We start from the raw sequence: 21,493 nt of genomic DNA, 5'->3' as shown, positions 1-21,493 counted from the left end.
ACACAGATGTACACAAGGTCATTTAGGTCCAGAGGGTACACGTGTACCTGTGCTTTCTCTGTAGGACTCTGTGGGGGGGGGGGGGGGGGGGGTATATTTATGCATTTCATACACACTCTGTTACTCTTTAATTGTATATTATACATCACTTCCTGCCTTAAAGAGATAGTTGACTTAAAAAGTTAGCCAGATGTTTGTGGCACCTCCACAATGGGAACTGTCACGTTAAAGATAGAAACTGTTTCAGTGTGGATGCTGTTCACTCTGATGCACTACTGGTGAAACACTATCAGATGTCAAGGCTTTACATTTATGAATGAAAACCAACCTCAATGTTAATGTCCATGTTTTTCTACTCTTTTAGAAAACTTGTCAAATAAATACATTGACAAGTTTCAGTGACTCCAGCTTTATTTTCTCTTTTTGTAATAAAAACAGTAATCAGTTGAGAAATCCTTTAATTCAATCCTGGTCTTGGAGATGCAGTGTGTGCAGGCATTAGTTCCAACCCAGCACTGATTCAGGTGATTAGTTAAACAAGTATGTTAGTGCTGCACTGTAACTAAAGCCTGCACATCCTTTTATCTCTCCAGGACTAGTGGCAGCCACAATATTTAGCAATATGAAGAAGACAGTTGGTTTTGGGCCAGGAATAAAAGCTGAATGAGGAGGCCAGAGACCGATGAGGAAGACAGGATGTTGGGTTAGACCAGGGGTGTCAAACTCATTCCACGGACGACCGAGTGTCTGCAGGTTATTGTTTTTTCCTTTCAATTAAGACAATCAGGTGATGGGAGTTCCTTACTCATTAGTGACCTTAATTCATCCATCAAGTACAAGGGTGGAGCGAAAGCCCTCAGACACTATGATCTCCGTGGAAGAAGTTTGACATGTGGGTTAGACAGAGTACAGAAGGGTCTGGTTGGTTTGGGGCCTAGGTCAGTAGATGTCTCGGAGCCCCAGGTTTCCCCGGTGAGTCGCCATGGTTACGCTGTAGCAGTACAGCAGGTCAGTCATCCACTGCTCCTTGGACTCACCTCGACAGTACCTCTGGAACACACACACCATCATTAGAACCTCAGAGAACACACACCTCACACTTACATTTTTATTCTAACATGATACTTGTTTAAGCTTCCTTACTACCGTGAGGTCCTGTATAATGTGTTGTAGTAGAGTTGCGTTAGTCATTAGTTGACTGTGTGTGTTTACCGTGAGGTCCTGTATAATGTGTTGTAGTAGAGTTGCGTTAGCCAGCATGTGGTTGAGTAGTTGACTGTGTGTGTTTACCGTGAGGTCCTGTATAATGTGTTGTAGTAGAGTTGCGTTAGCCAGCATGTGGTTGCGTAGCGCTGTGTGTGTTTACCGTGAGGTCCTGTATAATGTGTTGTAGTAGAGTTGCGTTAGTCATTAGTTGACTGTGTGTGTTTACCGTGAGGTCCTGTATAATGTGTTGTAGTAGAGTTGCGTTAGTCATTAGTTGACTGTGTGTGTTTACCGTGAGGTCCTGTATAATGTGTTGTAGTAGAGTTGCGTTAGCCAGCATGTGGTTGAGTAGTTGACTGTGTGTGTTTACCGTGAGGTGCTGTATAATGTGTTGTAGTAGAGTTGCGTTAGCCAGCATGTGGTTGAGTAGTTGACTGTGTGTGTTTACCGTGAGGTCCTGTATAATGTGTTGTAGTAGAGTTGCGTTAGCCAGCATGTGGTTGAGTAGTTGACTGTGTGTGTTTACCGTGAGGTCCTGTATAATGTGTTGTAGTAGAGTTGCGTTAGCCAGCATGTGGTTGCGTAGCGCTGTGTGCTGCAGCAGCAGGGACAGTATCTGGGCCAGCTGAGGCAGCTCCTCCTCACACAGGTCCATAACTCGCAACGACTGCAGAACCAACCGCAACAGCCGGGGAATGCTGCTCAGCGCTGCCACACACGCGCCCCACACTGCCTCCCTGCAGGGAGAGAGAAAGGTTGGACACAATCTATACACACACACACACACACACACACACACACACACACGCTCCCCACACCGCCTCCCTACAGGGAAGGAAAAAGGTTACACACACACACAACATGACTGCAAAGAGAGGTCACACACACACACGCTCCCCACACCGCCTCCCTACAGGGAAGGAAAAAGGTTACACACACACAACATGACTGCACAGAGAGGTCACACACACACAGGCTCCCCACACCGCCTCCCTACAGGGAAGGAAACAGGTTACACACACACACAACATGACTGCACAGAGAGGTCACACACACGCTCCCCACACCGCCTCCCTACAGGGAAGGAAAAAGGTTACACACACACAACATGACTGCACAGAGAGGTCACACACACACAGGCTCCCCACACCGCCTCCCTACAGGGAAGGAAACAGGTTACACACACACACAACATGACTGCACAGAGAGGTCACACACACACACGCTCCCCACACCGCCTCCCTACAGGGAAGGAAAAAGGTTACACACACACAACATGACTGCACAGAGAGGTCACACACACGCTCCCCACACCGCCTCCCTACAGGGAAGGAAACAGGTTACACACACACACAACATGACTGCACAGAGAGGTCACACACACACACGCTCCCCACACCGCCTCCCTACAGGGAAGGAAAAAGGTTACACACACAACATGACTGCACAGAGAGGTCACACACACACACACGCTCCCCACACCGCCTCCCTACAGGGAAGGAAAAAGGTTACACACACACACAACATGACTGCACAGAGAGGTCACACACACGCTCCCCACACCGCCTCCCTACAGGGAAGGAAACAGGTTACACACACACAACATGACTGCACAGAGAGGTCACACACACACACACGCTCCCCACACCGCCTCCCTACAGGGAAGGAAACAGGTTACACACACACACAACATGACTGCACAGAGAGGTCACACACACACACGCTCCCCACACCGCCTCCCTACAGGGAAGGAAACAGGTTACACACACACACAACATGACTGCACAGAGAGGTCACACACAGGCTACCTCTTGTGGTTGTTCTCTGAGGCGGTGTCCTGCTGTAGGGTCAGTAGCAGAGACAGTAGGCTGAGGCAGCAGCGGGACAGGAACCTCAGCAGAGGTTCACTGGGGAGGAAGGACAGGTCCAACAGTCTGGCCACCGCTCTCAACAACCCTGCTGCCATACTGTCTGGTACCACAGCCAGACCAGTCTGGGAGGGAGAGACACAGTTACACACACACACACACACAGTAATGAGTACACACAAGTACACCATCTCACCAGGTTCTTGCAGATGCCGTTCTGGAGCACATCAAAGCACTGTGAACGAGACCCCAGCGTCTCCAAGCAGTGGCACACTTCCTGTGGGCGGGACATAGACAGTGGTTAAGATCACTTCCTGCTGTTTTAAAGGTCATATTTCACAACATTAATATCATTCATATCGGAGTGTCTCCCGAGTAGCGCAGCGGTCTAAGGCACTGCATCTCAGTAGGCTGGACACATGACATTTTTAACAATGCTTTTTTCTAATAGAAACGAGTTAATTGCATCTGCGGTGGAGCCCAATTTCATAATATTACCATATATCCCAGCTGCCTGCCGTAGTTTTAAAGTAATCACGATAAAATAGGCCTTATTTTCGGGCATTGTTCACCCTGCCAGCTCCTATTAGTTCTATTGTACACCGTGGCACCAACTCGCCTTTCGAACGTCCTAATCCCAGTTTATTGTACTGTCACAATGCCTGCTTTGCTATTGTTGGCAAGAGACCTGCGCACATTGTTTATAGTTCAAATGTAAACAACAACAAAAAAACTCATGGAACTCTGAGGTCGTCCCATTGTTTACTATAGGGAAATATAAGTATGTCTGTCTATTTTGCCAAATATCTCGCAATGTGTTTATTTAGATATTTTTTAAATTGGACACCATTTTAATCATGAGAATCTCCTCTTTCTAATTATGTAAGGCTGGGCAGTGTATCTCGTTGTCATTAAACGCTATCCCCGAAATACCTTTTGCCCTTGGAACGCCAAGCTCCCCCCATTGTTTTCCTATGGAGAAGCATGCTGGTATATTTCGCCAAATATCTCGGAATGTGTATATTTCGATTTTTTCCCAATTCAGACACCATTTTAATCATGAGAATCTCCTCTCTCGAATTATGTAAGGCTGAATCTCCTCTCTTGAATCAGTTTCGTCCTAATCCCAGTTTATTGTACTGTCACAATGCCTGCTTTGCTATTGTTGGCAATGGAGACCTTAGATTTTAGTGGTAAAATAAAAAGGGATAATTTTTTGTGTGCCATTTAGGCGAAATGGAATTCTAAGCATCACTTCAGTCAAAACAGCCTCTGTGAACGTTCCATTCCATTCATTTGCTATGGGCTTGCGCAAGTGTTCCAGCTTAGCCAACGTTCTTTTGCCATTTTCAGCCTTGGGTGAATTTTGACTCGTTCTATTGTCCAGACTAATCTCAGTACAAGAGGCGTCACAACAGTCCCTGGTTCGAATCCAGGCTGTATCACATCCAGCCGTGATTGGGAGTCCCATAGGACGTCCGGGTTTGGCCCTCCTTGTAAATAAGAATTTATTCTTAACCTCCCCTCCACATCCACCAGATACCTCTCCTCCGCTCCACATCCACCAGATACCTCTCCTCCCCTCCACATCCACCAGATACCTCTCCTCCCCTCCACATCCACCAGATACCTCTCCTCCACATCCACCAGATACCTCTCCTCCCCTCCACATCCACCAGATACCTCTCCTCCACATCCACCAGATACCTCTCCTCCCCTCCACATCCACCAGATACCTCTCCTCCCCTCCACATCCACCAGATACCTCTCCTCCACATCCACCAGATACCTCTCCTCCACATCCACATCCACCAGATACCTCTCCTCTCCTCCACATCCACCAGATACCTCTCCTCTCCTCCACATCCACCAGATACCTCTCCTCCACATCCACCAGATACCTCTCCTCCCCTCCACATCCACCAGATACCTCTCCTCCCCTCCACATCCACCAGATACCTCTCCTCCACATCCACCAGATACCTCTCCTCCACATCCACCAGATACCTCTCCTCCCCTCCACATCCGCCAGATACCTCTCCTCCCCTCCACATCCGCCAGATATCTCTCCTCCCCTCCACATCCGCCAGATACCTCTCCTCCCCTCCACATCCGCCAGATACCTCTCCTCTCCTCCACATCCGCCAGATACCTCTCCTCTCCTCCACATCCACCAGATACCTCTCCTCTCCTCCACATCCACCAGATACCTCTCCTCTCCTCCACATCCGCCAGATACCTCTCCTCCACATCCACCAGATACCTCTCCTCCACATCCACCAGATACCTCTCCTCCACATCCACCAGATACCTCTCCTCCCCTCCACATCCGCCAGATATCTCTCCTCCCCTCCACATCCACCAGATACCTCTCCTCTCCTCCACATCCACCAGATACCTCTCCTCCACATCCACCAGATACCGCTCCTCTCCTCCACATCCACCAGATACCGCTCCTCTCCTCCACATCCACCAGATACCGCTCCTCCCCTCCACATCCACCAGATACCTCTCCTCCACATCCACCAGATACCTCTCCTCCACATCCACCAGATACCGCTCCTCTCCTCCACCAGATACCTCTCCTCTCCTCCACCAGATACCTCTCCTCCCCTCCACATCCACCAGATACCTCTCCTCTCCTCCACATCCACCAGATACCTCTCCTCCACATCCACCAGATACCTCTCCTCCACATCCACATCCGCCAGATACCTCTCCTCCCCTCCACATCCGCCAGATACCTCTCCTCCCCTCCACATCCACCAGATACCTCTCCTCTCCTCCCCATCCACCAGATACCTCTCCTCTCCTCCACCAGATACCTCTCCTCTCCTCCACCAGATACCTCTCCTCCCCTCCACATCCACCTCTCCTCCCCTCCACATCCACCAGATACCTCTCCTCTCCTCTCCTCCACCAGATACCTCTCCTCTCCTCCAAATCCACCAGATACCTCTCCTCCACATCCGCCAGATACCTCTCCTCCCCTCCACATCCGCCAGATATCTCTCCTCCCCTCCACATCCGCCAGATACCTCTCCTCCCCTCCACATCCGCCAGATACCTCTCCTCCCCTCCACATCCGCCAGATACCTCTCCTCCCCTCCACATCCGCCAGATACCTCTCCTCCCCTCCACATCCACCAGATACCTCTCCTCCCCTCCACATCCACCAGATACCTCTCCTCCCCTCCACATCCACCAGATACCTCTCCTCTCCTCCACATCCACCAGATACCTCTCCTCCACATCCACCAGATACCTCTCCTCCACATCCACCAGATACCTCTCCTCCACATCCACCAGATACCTCTCCTCCACATCCACCAGATACCTCTCCTCCACATCCACCAGATACCTCTCCTCCCCTCCACATCCGCCAGATATCTCTCCTCCCCTCCACATCCACCAGATACCTCTCCTCTCCTCCACATCCACCAGATACCTCTCCTCTCCTCCACATCCACCAGATACCTCTCCTCCCCTCCACATCCGCCAGATACCTCTCCTCCCCTCCACATCCACCAGATACCTCTCCTCCCCTCCACATCCACCAGATACCTCTCCTCCTCTCCATCCACCAGATACCTCTCCTCCTCTCCATCCACCAGATACCTCTCCTCCCCTCCACATCCACCAGATACCTCTCCTCTCCTCCACATCCACCAGATACCTCTCCTCCCCTCCATCCACCAGATACCTCTCCTCCTCTCCATCCACCAGATACCTCTCCTCCCCTCCACATCCACCAGATACCTCTCCTCTCCTCCACATCCACCAGATACCTCTCCTCCACCAGATACCTCTCCTCCCCTCCACATCCACCAGATACCTCTCCTCCACATCCACCAGATACCTCTCCTCCACATCCACCAGATACCTCTCCTCCCCTCCACATCCACCAGATACCTCTCCTCCCCTCCACATCCACCAGATACCTCTCCTCCACATCCACCAGATACCTCTCCTCTCCTCCACATCCACCAGATACCTCTCCTCTCCTCCACATCCACCAGATACCTCTCCTCCCCTCCACATCCACCAGATACCTCTCCTCCCCTCCACATCCACCAGATACCTCTCCTCCACATCCACATCCACCAGATACCTCTCCTCCACATCCACCTCTCCTCCCCTCCACATCCACCAGATACCTCTCCTCTCCTCCACCAGATACCTCTCCTCTCCTCCACATCCACCAGATACCTCTCCTCTCCTCCACATCCACCAGATACCTCTCCTCCCCTCCACATCCACCAGATACCTCTCCTCCCCTCCACATCCACCAGATACCTCTCCTCCCCTCCACCAGATACCTCTCCTCTCCTCCACATCCACCAGATACCTCTCCTCTCCTCCACATCCACCAGATACCTCTCCTCTCCTCCACCAGATACCTCTCCTCTCCTCCACCAGATACCTCTCCTCTCCTCCACATCCACCAGATACCTCTCCTCTCCTCCACCAGATACCTCTCCTCTCCTCCACATCCACCAGATACCTCTCCTCCCCTCCACATCCACCAGATACCTCTCCTCCCCTCCACATCCACCAGATACCTCTCCTCCCCTCCACATCCACCAGATACCTCTCCTCCCCTCCACCAGATACCTCTCCTCTCCTCCACATCCACCAGATACCTCTCCTCTCCTCCACATCCACCAGATACCTCTCCTCTCCTCCACCAGATACCTCTCCTCTCCTCCACCAGATACCTCTCCTCTCCTCCACATCCACCAGATACCTCTCCTTCACACTCCCTTTTCCTAGAAATGAAAGGGTAAAGCGAGGCTGGGTAATGGGGGCTGACGTGGCAGATCTGACAATATTTTTAAACATTGTTTTATGAGCCCAAACAATCAGGAAGTGTCTCTGTGTGTAAGGAGGGCGAAATCCAATAGTATTAATGGCATTATGGAGGGATGGAATTAGAGGACAAATGAAGGAGAGGCACACGTAACTCTCTAATCAACATCACCCACAACCATTCATCAGACAAACCACATTACACCACACGTGCAAATGTCTACTTAGTTATTTTTTATATCTAACAGATGGTCTTTCTCCACACATCCAAGAGATACATAATAGGTTGGGGCCAACAAGTACATTACAATATGTCGTTTTTAGTGCTCCCTACATCTTCTCTATGTCACTGCTCACACACACACACACACACACACACACTGTAGAGAGCGACAGAGGGGTACAGGTGAGACGAGAGGGCATCACACAAACTTTCAGAGGTGAGAAACAATGTTAAACTTTTCCTCATTAACTTCAAATCAAAACCCAATTTGTCATTACGTTCTAATGAAATGAGGTTCGTTCAATGTGTTAGAATGTGTGTGTGTGCGCCAGCCCCCAGACCTGTGCACCTGTTGGCATTCTCTCCTCCATTAAAAACAATCCTGTCTCATTAGTGGAATCAGAGCAGACATGGTCCGTCCCCTAATCCCGTCCCCCCTGCCCCCCCAACCCTCAGTCTGATTGACTCAGACATGGCGATGAGATGACCAGGATCTCAGGCTCTAATTGAAGAGCTGAATTAGTGATTATAGCCCCCCCCTCCCCTCCACACACACACCTCTTGCTTCGGGGCACGTTTCCTTTAACGGTAATTTCCGAGCACAAATGTCACACTCCCGTCATGCCACAGGCTCTCATTAGCATTTCTACATTTCCACAGTGCCCGATAACCACGCAGACACAGCCTGCGCAACGCGATAAAGGTTCCCCTCTTGGCCAGCGTGGCCAGATAAAGCATCCCCCCTCTGAGCCCTGTGTGTGACACCAGGGGGAACTAAATAACTGACACAGTGTCCAGAACACCTCTCTCACAAGTACACTACACTGGCAGAAGTGCTCAGTCTCCATCTCGGTCGCTGTCTTTCTCTTTTCACATTTTACACTCCATCTTGACCTCTCATTCATCGTCTCTTCCTGTTTCTGTCACAACAGTCACTTATAAAGCCCTGCTAGGTGTTCTGAGTGAGGTGTGTCCTGACCTCCACCACGTCCCAGTGGTGTGTGAATTGCTCCAGGGGGGTAGGGTAGAGGCTGAGGGGGGAGAGGGGGGAGGGAGGGAGCACGCTCTCATCCCCAGCCTCCTGCAGGGTGGCCAGCTCATCAGACGAAAACCCTGAAGGAGAGAAAGATTGGTCAGTTTTCTTGGAGTGTACTTCTTCACGAACCTGAAGATTCATCACATCTGTTGACCAGATACCAGTGAGACAGGAAATATGAGGGCAGAGCCTGACCTGTGAGGGTGGAGAACAGGAAGCTGATGTAGTCAACATCACGCAGGGTTGTGTCCTGAGACCCTACTGACCAGCCACTCAAAGAGGACCTGAAACGCACACAGGTTACAATGGAGTGAGAGAGGACGGTCTGGAGTGTTGGTGGAGTGATAGAGCATAACAAAAGCGCTCTTACAGGATGGAGGATTGTTCCGGTTTGTTTTCTGACAATATGGATCACACTTATGTCCATTTCTGTATGCTTACCTGGAACTGACCACATTAAACAGAATTGAGTTTCCCCCGAGCAGAGAGAGAGTGTGTCTGTGCGCAGGGTGGGGTGAGGAGGACGAAAGGGTTAGAGTTAAACAAATTGTGTGTGTGTGTGTGTGTGCGCGCAATGTGGGGGTGAAGAGGAAGGGGGGGTCAGAGATAAATACATGGTGTGTTCTGTAACATCAGAGACACGTGACTTAACAGGACAATATTCCCATCCTTCCATGACGTCTCTGCCACATTCCACTGCCCCAACCCCTAGACGCACACACACTGCCCCAACCCCTAGACGCACACACACTGCCCCAACCCCTAGACGCACACACACTGCCCCAACCCCTAGACGCACACACACTGCCCCAACCCCTAGTCTCTACACACACACACTGCCCCAACCCCTAGACACACACACACTGCCCCAACCCCTAGTCTCTACACACACACACTGCCCCAACCCCTAGACGCACACACACTGCCCCAACCCCTAGACGCACACACACTGCCCCAACCCCTAGACGCACACACACTGCCCCAACCCCTAGTCTCTACACACACACACTGCCCCAACCCCTAGTCTCTACACACACACACTGCCCCAACCCCTAGTCTCTACACACACACACTGCCCCAACCCCTAGACGCACACACACTGCCCCAACCCCTAGACGCACACACACTGCCCCAACCCCTAGACGCACACACACTGCCCCAACCCCTAGACGCACACACACTGCCCCAACCCCTAGACGCACACACACTGCCCCAACCCCTAGACGCACACACACTGCCCCAACCCCTAGACGCACACACACTGCCCCAACCCCTAGACGCACACACACTGCCCCAACCCCTAGACGCACACACACTGCCCCAACCCCTAGACGCACACACACTGCCCCAACCCCTAGAAGCACACACACTGCCCCAACCCCTAGACGCACACACACTGCCCCAACCCCTAGACGCACACACACTGCCCCAACACCTAGACGCACACACACTGCCCCAACCCCTAGACACGCACACACACTGCCCCAACCCCTAGACGCACACACACTGCCCCAACCCCTAGACGCACACACACTGCCCCAACCCCTAGACGCACACACACTGCCTCAACCCCTAGACGCACACACACTGCCCCAACCCCTAGTCTCTACACACACACACTGCCCCAACCCCTAGACGCACACACACTGCCCCAACCCCTAGACGCACACACACTGCCTCAACCCCTAGACGCACACACACTGCCCCAACCCCTAGTCTCTACACACACACACTGCCCCAACCCCTAGACGCACACACACTGCCTCAACCCCTAGACGCACACACACTGCCCCAACCCCTAGTCTCTACACACACACACTGCCCCAACCCCTAGACGCACACACACTGCCCCAACCCCTAGACGCACACACACTGCTCCAACCCCTAGTCTCTACACACACACACACTGCCCCAACCCCTAGACACACACACACTGCCTCAACCCCTAGACGCACACACACTGCCCCAACCCCTAGTCTCTAGACGCACACACACTGCCCCAACCCCTAGTCTCTACACACACACACTGCCCCAACCCCTAGTCTCTACACACACACACTGCCCAACCCCTAGTCTCTACACACACACACTGCCCCAACCCCTAGTCTCTAGACACGCACACACACTGCCCCAACCCCTAGTCTCTAGACACGCACACACACTGCCCCAACCCCTAGTCTCTACGCACACACACTGCCCCAACCCCTAGTCTCTAGACACACTGCCCCAACCCCTAGTCTCTAGACACACACTGCCCCAACCCCTAGTCTCTACACACACACTGCCCCAACCCCTAGTCTCTAGACACACACACACTGCCCCAACCCCTAGTCTCTAGACACGCACACACACTGCCCCAACCCCTAGTCTCTACACACACACACTGCCCCAACCCCTAGTCTCTACACACACACACTGCCCCAACCCCTAGTCTCTACACACACACACTGCCCCAACCCCTAGTCTCTACACACACACACTGCCCCAACCCCTAGTCTCTACACACACACACACACACACTGCCCCAACCCCTAGTCTCTACACACACACACACACACTGCCCCAACCCCTAGTCTCTACACACACACACACACTGCCCCAACCCCTAGTCTCTACACACACACACACACACTGCCCCAACCCCTAGTCTCTACACACACACACTGCCCCAACCCCTAGTCTCTCTACACACACACATACTGCCCCAACCCCTAGTCTCTCTACACACACACACACACTGCCCCAACCCCTAGTCTCTACACACACACACACTGCCCCAACCCCTAGTCTCTACACACACACACACACACACACACACACACACTGCCCCAACCCCTAGTCTCTACACACACACACACACTGCCCCAACCCCTAGTCTCTACACACACACACACACACACTGCCCCAACCCCTAGTCTCTACACACACACACACACACTGCCCCAACCCCTAGTCTCTACACACACACACACACACTGCCCCAACCCCTAGTCTCTACACACACACACACTGCCCCAACCCCTAGTCTCTACACACACACACTGCCCCAACTCCTAGTCTCTACATACACACTGCCCCAACCCCTAGTCTCTACACACACACACACACTGCCCCAACCCCTAGTCTCTACACACACACACACACACACACTGCCCCAACCCCTAGTCTCTACACACACACACACACACACACTGCCCCAACCCCTAGTCTCTACACACACACACACACACTGCCCCAACCCCTAGTCTCTACACACACACACACACACTGCCCCAACCCCTAGTCTCTACACACACACACACACACTGCCCCAACCCCTAGTCTCTACACACACACACACACTGCCCCAACCCCTAGTCTCTAGACACACACACACACACACACACTGCCCCAACCCCTAGTCTCTAGACACACACACACACACACACACTGCCCCAACCCCTAGTCTCTAGACACACACACACACACACACACACACACTGCCCCAACCCCTAGTCTCTAGACACACACACACACACACACACACTGCCCCAACCCCTAGTCTCTAGACACACACACACACTGCCCCAACCCCTAGTCTCTACACACACACACACACTGCCCCAACCCCTAGTCTCTACACACACACACTGCCCCAACCCCTAGTCTCTACACACACACACTGCCCCAACCCCTAGTCTCTACACACACACACTGCCCCAACCCCTAGTCTCTACACACACACACTGCCCCAACCCCTAGTCTCTACACACACACACTGCCCCAACCCCTAGTCTCTACACACACACTGCCCCAACCCCTAGTCTCTACACACACACACACTGCCCCAACCCCTAGTCTCTACACACACACACACACTGCCCCAACCCCTAGTCTCTACACACACACACTGCCCCAACCCCTAGTCTCTACACACATACACTGCCCCAACCCCTAGTCTCTACACACACACATACACTCCCCCAACCCCTAGTCAGGTGTGTGTGTGTGTAACACCACCCCAGAGAAACACTGGGTGTCTCAGAAATACACACACACTTGCTGGCGATGAACACTGATGACATCATAGCGTTATGCAAGGCCGGATGCGTGTGAGAAATCACTGGCAAACCACAGCATGACCAAACAGCAGAACATTGATATGCTCACACACACAACAGCACACTAAAGGACCAACACTGCCATCTAAAGGTCTAGTGAACTATAAATTCCCATCAAGTGCCATCAGCGTGAGGCCTTGTTATAAACCATGAGCTCATGACACTGATCTTGTGCCACAACCATCGACGTGCCTTAATTGGTTGATTGTTTGATTCCATTAAGCTGGCAAACCATCGGTCTGCTGTCTCCCCTCTCTAACCTGGAACGACTGACGGCTCTCTCACACACACACACACACACACACACTTATGAATTGAAAATTCTATTCAGAACATTCTTAAGTGCAAGAGAAACGATGTGAAAGCGTAAAGGCCACGTGATGTTGGTCTGCCCTGGACATCATCTAGATGTTTAGAGGATGAAACCTCAACGGTCAAACGTTGTTAAACCACATGGCACATGACTCTCACATTTCTGTGACACGGGGACCATGTAAGAACATTGGGTTAGTGACAGAGTTTCTGACCTCAGTCTGTAGCTTTGGGAGGTTGCTGGGGTTACCTGAGGTGTATGATGCGTATGAGGGAGGCAGCCAGGCCGGCAGAGACACGTCCCGCAGTGCAGCAGCGACTCAGATTGGCCAATAGACCCTGTGACATCACAGGCAGGAAGTAGAGTAGCTGGACCAATCGCTGCTGAGACTCAGCCGGTAACAATACCACACTGCCCTCCTGTGGGTCTACACACACACACACACACACGTCAATATACAAACTCTACAACAGTGGTTCTCAACTGGTTGTCTCAGGACCCATATTGAACCAGGTTGTCTCAGTCTTGACTCAATATTCGCGCCGAGAAAAATAAGTCAAAATACAATTTGAAAAAAAATGGTAAATTCTATATTGATATTAAATATAGCAATTATATGACAAGGGAACAACATTCCCACCTCTTTCATTCTCAATAATTACATTTTGCCCATATTCTTGATTAAGAATTTAAATAAACTCACTGGTTTGAGACCACAAAATCAACAAAAATGCTGCTAAAAGCTTTATATAAAAAAATACTGTGATTGAAGAACACTTTTTCAGAGAGTAAATTATTTAGAAATGTACATTTATTATCAACTCTATACACTTTCTACCTTGTTAAAGTCGTTAAAGTTCAAACTGTAATATTTTTTCACCAGTTTGGCTGCTCTACACATCACCAACTACAGCTCATACACTACAGCAGAGGAGGGCATCTGTGGTCCTGGAGAGCCTTAGTTCCTATCCAACACACCCCATCATTAGAGTCACCTGTAACCATCAAGCCCTTGATTAGCTGAATCTGGTGTGTTAGTGCTGGGCTGGAACAAAAGCTTGCACTCCTGTACCTATCCAGGACCACGGTGTTGGAAACACACACACCGTACCTAGCAACAAGAAGCCAATGGTGACGTAAAGAGTGAATGGACTATCCATCACCAGTTTATGGTCTAAGAAAGAAAATCATCAAACAGACAGAGATAAAGAGAGAGCGCTAGAGAGATAGGGAGAGAGATAAAGAGAGAGAGTAGTAATGATCAGATAGTCTGTATTATATTATGTTGGCTGCTGACGCACATTGCTGATGTCACAGACCATTCAGACAAACAGAGTCTTGTGATGGTGAATCGCCCACTCTGTCTTCTCTGGGGCCTTCAATCATAACACAAACCACCTCACCCTCCCCTGATCTGTCTTCCCTAGGGCCTTTAATCATAACACAAACCCCCTCACTCTCCCCAGATCTGTCTTCCCTAGGGCCTTTAATCATAACACAAACCCCCTCACCCTCCCCAGATCTGTCTTCCCTAGGGCCTTTAATCATAACACAAACCCCCTCACCCTCCCCAGATCTGTCTTCTCTAGGGCCTTCAACCATAACACAAACCCCCTCACCCTCCCCAGATCTGTCTTCCCTAGGGCCTTTAATCATAACACAAACCCCCTCACCCTCCTCAGATCTGTCTTCCCTAGGGCCTTCAATCATAACAAACCCCCTCACCCTCCCCAGATCTGTCTTCCCTAGGGCCTTTAATCATAACACAAACCCCCTCACTCTCCTCAGATCTGTCTTCCCTAGGGCCTTTAATCATAACACAAACCCCCTCACCCTCCCCAGATCTGTCTTCCCTAGGGCCTTTAATCATAACACAAACCCCCTCACCCTCCCCAGATCTGTCTTCCCTAGGGCCTTCAATCATAACACAAACCCCCTCACCCTCCCCAGATCTGTCTTCCCTAGGGCCTTTATTCAGAACACAAACCCCCTCACCCTCCCCAGATCTGTCTTCCCTAGGGCCTTTATTCAGAACACAAACCCCCTCACCCTCCCCAGATCTGTCTTCCCTAGGGCCTTTATTCAGAACACAAACCCCCTCACCCTCCCCAGATCTGTCTTCCCTAGGGCCTTTAATCATAACACAAACCCCCTCACCCTCCTCAGATCTGTCTTCCCTAGGGCCTTTAATCATAACACAAACCCCCTCACCCTCCCCAGAACTGTCTTCCCTAGGGCCTTCAATCATAACACAAACCCCCTCACCCTCCCCAGAACTGTCTTCCCTAGGGCCTTCAATCATAACACAAACCCCCTCACCCTCCCCAGATCTGTCTTCCCTAGGGCCTTTAATCATAACACAAACCCCCTCACCCTCCTCAGATCTGTCTTCCCTAGGGCTTTCAATCATAACACAAACCCCCTCACCCTCCCCAGATCTGTCTTCCCTAGGGCCTTCAATCATAACACAAACCCCCTCACCCTCCTCAGATCTGTCTTCCCTATGGCCTTTATTCAGAACACAAACCCCCTCACCCTCCTCAGATCTGTCTTCCCTAGGGCCTTTAATCATAACAAACCCCCTCACCCTCAGATCTGTCTTGCCTAGGGCCTTTACTCATAACACAAACCCCCTCACCCTCCTCAGATCTGTCTTCCCTAGGGCCTTTAATCATAACAAACCCCCTCACCCTCAGATCTGTCTTGCCTAGGGCCTTTACTCATAACAGAAACCCCCTCACCAGTTCTATCTTAGCTTATATTACAACATAGGTGCCCTCCACCCCTTTTAACTGAGACTCCTCCAACCTTTGTCTCTAGCTTGTACAACATGCTCCCCTCTCTCTTCTGCTATGGAGTTCAGGTGGACCTTTACTGCCCCCCAGTGGAGAAACATAGAAAACATCTCCAAAAGGTACATTTAGGTATTTTCTAGCATGGACATTTAGTGACTACCTGTTTAGTACCGATCTGCCCGACTGTTATAAGTGGAGCTTCACATGTGATTTTTGTTGTTGTATATACCATAGAGCCTGCATATAGGTGTGTGTGTGTGTGTGTGTATTCACCGTAGAGCCTGCATACAGGTGTGTGTGTGTGTGTATTCACCGTAGAGCCTGCATACAGGTGTGTGTGTATTCACCGTAGAGCCTGCATACAGGTGTGTGTGTGTGTGTGTGTGTGTGTGTGTGTGTGTGTGTGTGTGTGTGTGTGTGTGTGTGTGTGTGTGTGTGTGTGTGTGTGTGTGTGTGTATTCACCGTAGAGCCTGCATGCATGTGTGTGTAGGGAGTTCAGCAGAGCCTTGTTCCCGCGGGAGGCAGCAGCCTGGATGGAGAGCAGGAGCCTGTCTGAGAGGGCAGGGTTACGGTGGCCCAGCTGGGACAACTGGAGCGGTAGAGCAGCCAGCCACCGAGACAACACTCTACTCCTGAAGGGGGAGACCGGAGAGGAAGAAAGACCTTTAGGAGCAGAGTAATCTACCCTGCAGACTTGGTTATGCCTACATATATCTTTGGTTATTTGGTACAGTAAACACTAGAACGTGTGTGTGTGTGTTACCTGGCGATATGTGTGTGGTTGTGTTCCTGTAGGTACAGTCTGCTGTAGAAGGAAAGTAGCAGTGTTCTGGTCTGCAGATTCAGGTTCATCTGCTGGTACTGAACATACACCGCCTGTAACAGATCCTCCGTCACCGCTACACACACCACCGGTTAGGACGCCAGACATGCGAAAACCATTTAAGATTAACTCATAACCGCACCCTTGACAGCCCACACAAACCCACACACACAGTCTTACCCCTGCTGCGTTGTGTGATGGCCATTCTCCAGACAGTCTCCAGGAGTGTATGTAGATGTCTTTGGCTCAGCTTGGCCCCACTGGACAGAGTCTCTTGGACAAACCCTCTCAGAGGCATCAGCCACTCAGCATCGGGCTCCTGGGCTTGCCCCTCCCTCTGGCTGAGGGTAACCATGGAAACCATGACCTGGCAGAGCAGCACGTTCAGAGCCAAGGGTTCCACTGTCTGCCCTGGGATTGTAGGGGCCTGCTTACTCCTGAAACACCACACCCAAACACACATTTTTAATGATGTCCCCCCCCCAGTCATTTTGTGCTGATATTATATATCAGAATTGCTAATAGCTCAAACTGTTCAATGGTTAGAGCTAATTTTTAGTAAGAAAACAGAAACCGCTGTTTGTCCTAACCGCTAATATCTGAAATTTAACCGTGGTTCTACGACTAAGCAGAGCATTCAGTTGACTATAGACCAGATGTTTTTACCCCAGAGTTTCTCTCACGACCCGATTTTCAAATCAGGCGACACATATGGGGTAGCGACCCCTAGTTTGGGAAAAGCTGGAGTACCTACACATACACCAAGGGCCCTAGCACCACCTCACCCCACCTCACCTCTTGGGGTCTGTCTTCCGCCTTTGTTTAGGGGTGTCCAGATTTCCATAGGGGAAGTTCTTCATGAAGTGCTGCTTAAAATCCCCCAGGTACTCACTGCGAAACCACGCATCCTAAACACACAAACACCACTGTTAATAGAACAAAGGTAACCACACATCTTATACTGAGAGAGAACGACTGTGTGTGTGTTACCAATGTATCCTGGTGTTCTCTCTGTGGTGCCAGCTTGCGTAGCAGCTGTAGTATGGAGAGGACCTGGTACATCAGTGACATGGCGTCGGGGGTGAGGAGATGAGCACTGTCAGTCTTGCTCCGGTCGCTGGCACTAGCCTCTACCCAGACATCTAGTAGAAGGGGCACCAGGGTGGAGGCAAAGCCCCGTACAGCCTCCCCTGTGCCCAGCCCCTCACTCACCCCAGCCCCAGGCTCAGTCTCCGGCCTACAAATACAGTGGAGGAAAGGGACAGATGATGAGCAGGACAGGAGAGTGAGTCAGCAGAGTGTGTATGTGTATGCTTGTTAATGAAGTGTGTGTCTGTGATGTGCGTACCTGAGTTTGAAGGTGGAGTGCGGAGTGGGCATGGCTCCTGAATGTTCAAACACCCGAAATCCGTCTTTTCTGTAGGTAAGCTCCTCCCAGTTGAGCTCCAAAGGTGCGTTAGCTCCTCCTTGTCCATTCAAAACACTGAACATGTCACCTGAGACACATGCAACCCCCTCCTCCGCTCGCCTCTCCTCAACTACCGCCTGAAGAAAACGCCCCAGTCTGGAAAACACACAAACACAAAGGTCATGCCAGAAAAATGTACACACCAATAGGACACTGCTAACTCATTGCAAGTGTATGAGTACCTGAGCAGCACTGTGAGTCTCCACTGCTGACCAGTCACGTTCCTGTTAGGGTTGACTGACAGGGCCCAGCTCCTCCCCTTCCCCTCCAGCCCCTTCCTTGCCCCGCCCCCGGTACTTTTGTGTGAGATCAGCTCCAGGAAGTTGGTGAGCAGCAGGGCGGGACGAGCAGCCAGCAGGGCAGGATAGTGGTCCAGCAAAACGTCGAGGACCTTCAGGGCATCCTCCTGGATACCCGTCTCGATGTGGGTCATGGCACAGGAGAGGTGGGCAGAGAGGAGAGGGAAGAATGGAGACGTCCGCTCCGCTGGCACACTCTGGGCTATGAACCTGAGCAGGGCACGGAGAGGGTAGAGGTTAAAGGTTAGGGAGGTGCACTAGTAGAAGAACTGGTATTAAGGCATTTCTCAAAGGACTGTGCTGCTCTTAAGTGGTGTATGGTTTTGTGAGGGTTGGAGAACAGACACTGTGGACACTGTGTTAACAAACCTCCAAACGAGCTTCAATGCCATACAACACTCCTTCCGTTGCCTCCAACTGCTCTTAAACGCTAGTAAAACTAAATGCATGTTCTTCAAGCGATCGCTGCCCGCACCCGCCGCCCGACTAGCATCACTACTCTGGACGGTTCTGACTTAGAATATGTGGACAACTACAAATACCTAGGTGTCTGGTTAGACTGTAAACTCTCCTTCCAGACTCATATTAAACATCTCCAATCCAAAATTAAATCTAGAATCTGCTTCCTATTTCACAACAAAGCCTCCTTCACTCACGCTGCCAAACATACCCTTGTCAAACTGACTATCCTACCGATCCTCGACGATGTCATTTACAAAATAGCCTCCAACACTCTACACAGCAAACTGGATGCAGTCTATCACAGTGCCATCCGTTTTGTCACCAAAGCCCCATATACCACCCACCACTGCGACCTGTATGCTCTCGTTGGCTGGCCCTTGTTACATATTCATCGCCAGACCCACTGGCTCCAGGTCATCTATAAGTCTTTGCTAGGTAAAGCTTTGCCTTATCTCAGCTCACTGGTCACCATAACAACACCCACCCGTAGCACGCGCTCCAGCAGGTATATCTCACTGGTCACCCCCAAAGCCAACTCCTCCTTTGGCTGCCTTTCCTTCTAGTTCTCTGCTGCCAATGACTGGAACGAACTGCAAAAATCACTGAAGCTGGAGACTCATATCTCCCTCTCTAACTTTAAGCTGCCAGAGCAGCTCGCAGATCACTGCACCTATACATAGCCCATCTGTAAAGAGTCCATCCAACTACCTCGATCCCCATACTGTTATTTTTTTTGCTCCTTTGCACCCCAGTATCTCTACTTGCACACTCATCTTCTGCACATCTATCACTCCAGTGTTTAATTGCTATATTGTAATTATTTCACCACTATGGCCTACTTATTGCCTTACCTCCTTACTCCATTTGCACACACTGTATATAGATTTTTCTATTGTTATTGACTGTACTTTTGTTTATCCTATGTGTAACTCTGTGTTGTTTTTTTCACACTGCTTTATTTTGGCCAGGTCGTAGTTGTAAATGAGAACTTGTTCTCAACTGATCTACCTGGTTAAATAAAGGTGAAATATATATATTTTTTCAAAGACCTGAAGACAAATTCCTACTGTCATAACAAAATGCTTTTCTAACCTGAGTAGGCGTGTGGCAGACATCCGTACATTCGCGTCCTTGTCTGTGAAGACGGCAGCAGCCTCGCTGAGCAGACTGGAGAGGTGTTGGTCTAACTCTGAGGGGTGAAGGGTCAGCAGCTCCCTCAGTCCCACAAGAGCTCCCTGTTTCACTGTACCACTGTAGTGATGCAGCTGGGACAACAGGTCCTAGAGGGGAGGCACACAGCATAAGGTACAGTAGAGGAGTGTTTGTGTGTGTGTGTGTGTGTGTGTGTGTGTGTGTGTGTGTGTGTGTGTGTGTGTGTGTGTGTGTGTTACCTACCTTGATGTTGAGCTTCCGGTGTGTGGTGGGTGCATTAGCATCTTTCTTCAGCTGTTCAGTTAGGTTTATTCCCTTGGTGCGGAAGTTGATGTTGGTGGCATTGTCAGCTTTAGGCTTGGTCTTCCCCACCTTCAGCTTGACCTTCTGGAAGTCATCCTGCCTCTTCTTCTTCTTGCACTTGGTCATCTCTGCAGGATAGGACTATCTGTGGAGAGAAACATGGGGAACATCTTAAATTGCAAACAATTCTCTAATATAGTGCACTACTTCTGTTCTGACCAGAGCCAAACAGGGTTGATGTTGATGAAGTGGTTCACTATTTGGGGAATATGGTGCCATTTGACACAATAACGAAGTGTGTGCTAGTGATGGACCAGGAGGAGACCACAATCACAGTGGGCAGCAGTGAATTTGCAAGCTACCGGCTCTTACACAGAATCTATGAGTAGTAAACCCAGAATAATTTATTGCGTAACGTAATAATAATACCCACGTGTGTTGACACTGTCAGAAATAATTGTGCATGCAGTAGCGTTCCCGCGCCGAATGTAGCTTTTGAAGACGGTCAATCAGCAAAACCAAGCTCGTGTTGTTTCTTTACAAACATGGGCCTTTCTCTTTGATACGACAACTAGCTAAGCTGTCTTCACATTTGCCTGCAACATTTGTTTGTTTTTTCCTGTTCTCAATTTCAC

General features: G+C 50.6%; 2 protein-coding genes across 2 annotated transcripts in view; one reads left to right on the top strand and one right to left on the bottom strand.

The window, feature by feature from the left end:
• Positions 1–395, top strand: part of invs (inversin) — a 42,594-nt gene extending 42,199 nt beyond the window's left edge. The window contains exon 20 of the mRNA XM_038976493.1: positions 1–395. This exon is cut by the window's left edge and continues 1,087 nt beyond it. The gene's annotated coding sequence lies outside the window, so the exon portion shown is untranslated.
• A 4-nt stretch (positions 396–399) lies between these two features.
• On the bottom strand, positions 400–21,403 carry tex10 (testis expressed 10). The gene is made up of 17 exons (XM_038977219.1): positions 21,292–21,403; positions 20,799–21,003; positions 20,496–20,683; positions 18,825–19,151; positions 18,523–18,738; positions 18,165–18,411; positions 17,970–18,082; positions 17,355–17,611; positions 17,115–17,250; positions 16,814–16,983; positions 13,805–13,982; positions 9,338–9,426; positions 9,086–9,219; positions 3,271–3,351; positions 3,015–3,199; positions 1,733–1,943; positions 400–1,050 (listed from the first exon to the last, which is right to left on the bottom strand). Exons 2-17 carry the CDS (start codon positions 20,982–20,984, stop codon positions 940–942), a joined length of 2,829 nt encoding a protein of 942 aa, XP_038833147.1. The 5' UTR covers positions 20,985–21,003; positions 21,292–21,403; the 3' UTR covers positions 400–939.
• Positions 21,404–21,493: the final 90 nt, after the last annotated feature.

This window comes from Salvelinus namaycush, chromosome 37 (assembly GCF_016432855.1).
Source record: "Salvelinus namaycush isolate Seneca chromosome 37, SaNama_1.0, whole genome shotgun sequence".
NCBI lineage: Eukaryota > Metazoa > Chordata > Actinopteri > Salmoniformes > Salmonidae > Salvelinus > Salvelinus namaycush.
The sequence above is the reverse complement of the archived record's forward strand: the minus strand, read 5'-3'. Positions and strand labels throughout refer to the sequence as shown.

Bases quoted from the DNA above. Each gene is read 5' to 3' on its own strand.
- tex10 (XM_038977219.1), bottom strand. From the start codon at position 20,984: ATGACCAAGTGCAAGAAGAAGAAGAGGCAGGATGACTTCCAGAAGGTC. The intron at 17,612-17,969 runs GTGAGGTGGGGT...GTGGTGTTTCAG, and splicing joins CGGAAGACAGACCCCAAGAG to GAGTAAGCAGGCCCCTACAA. The intron at 1,944-3,014 runs GTAGCCTGTGTG...CTCTCCCTGCAG, and splicing joins TCAGAGAACAACCACAAGAG to GGAGGCAGTGTGGGGCGCGT.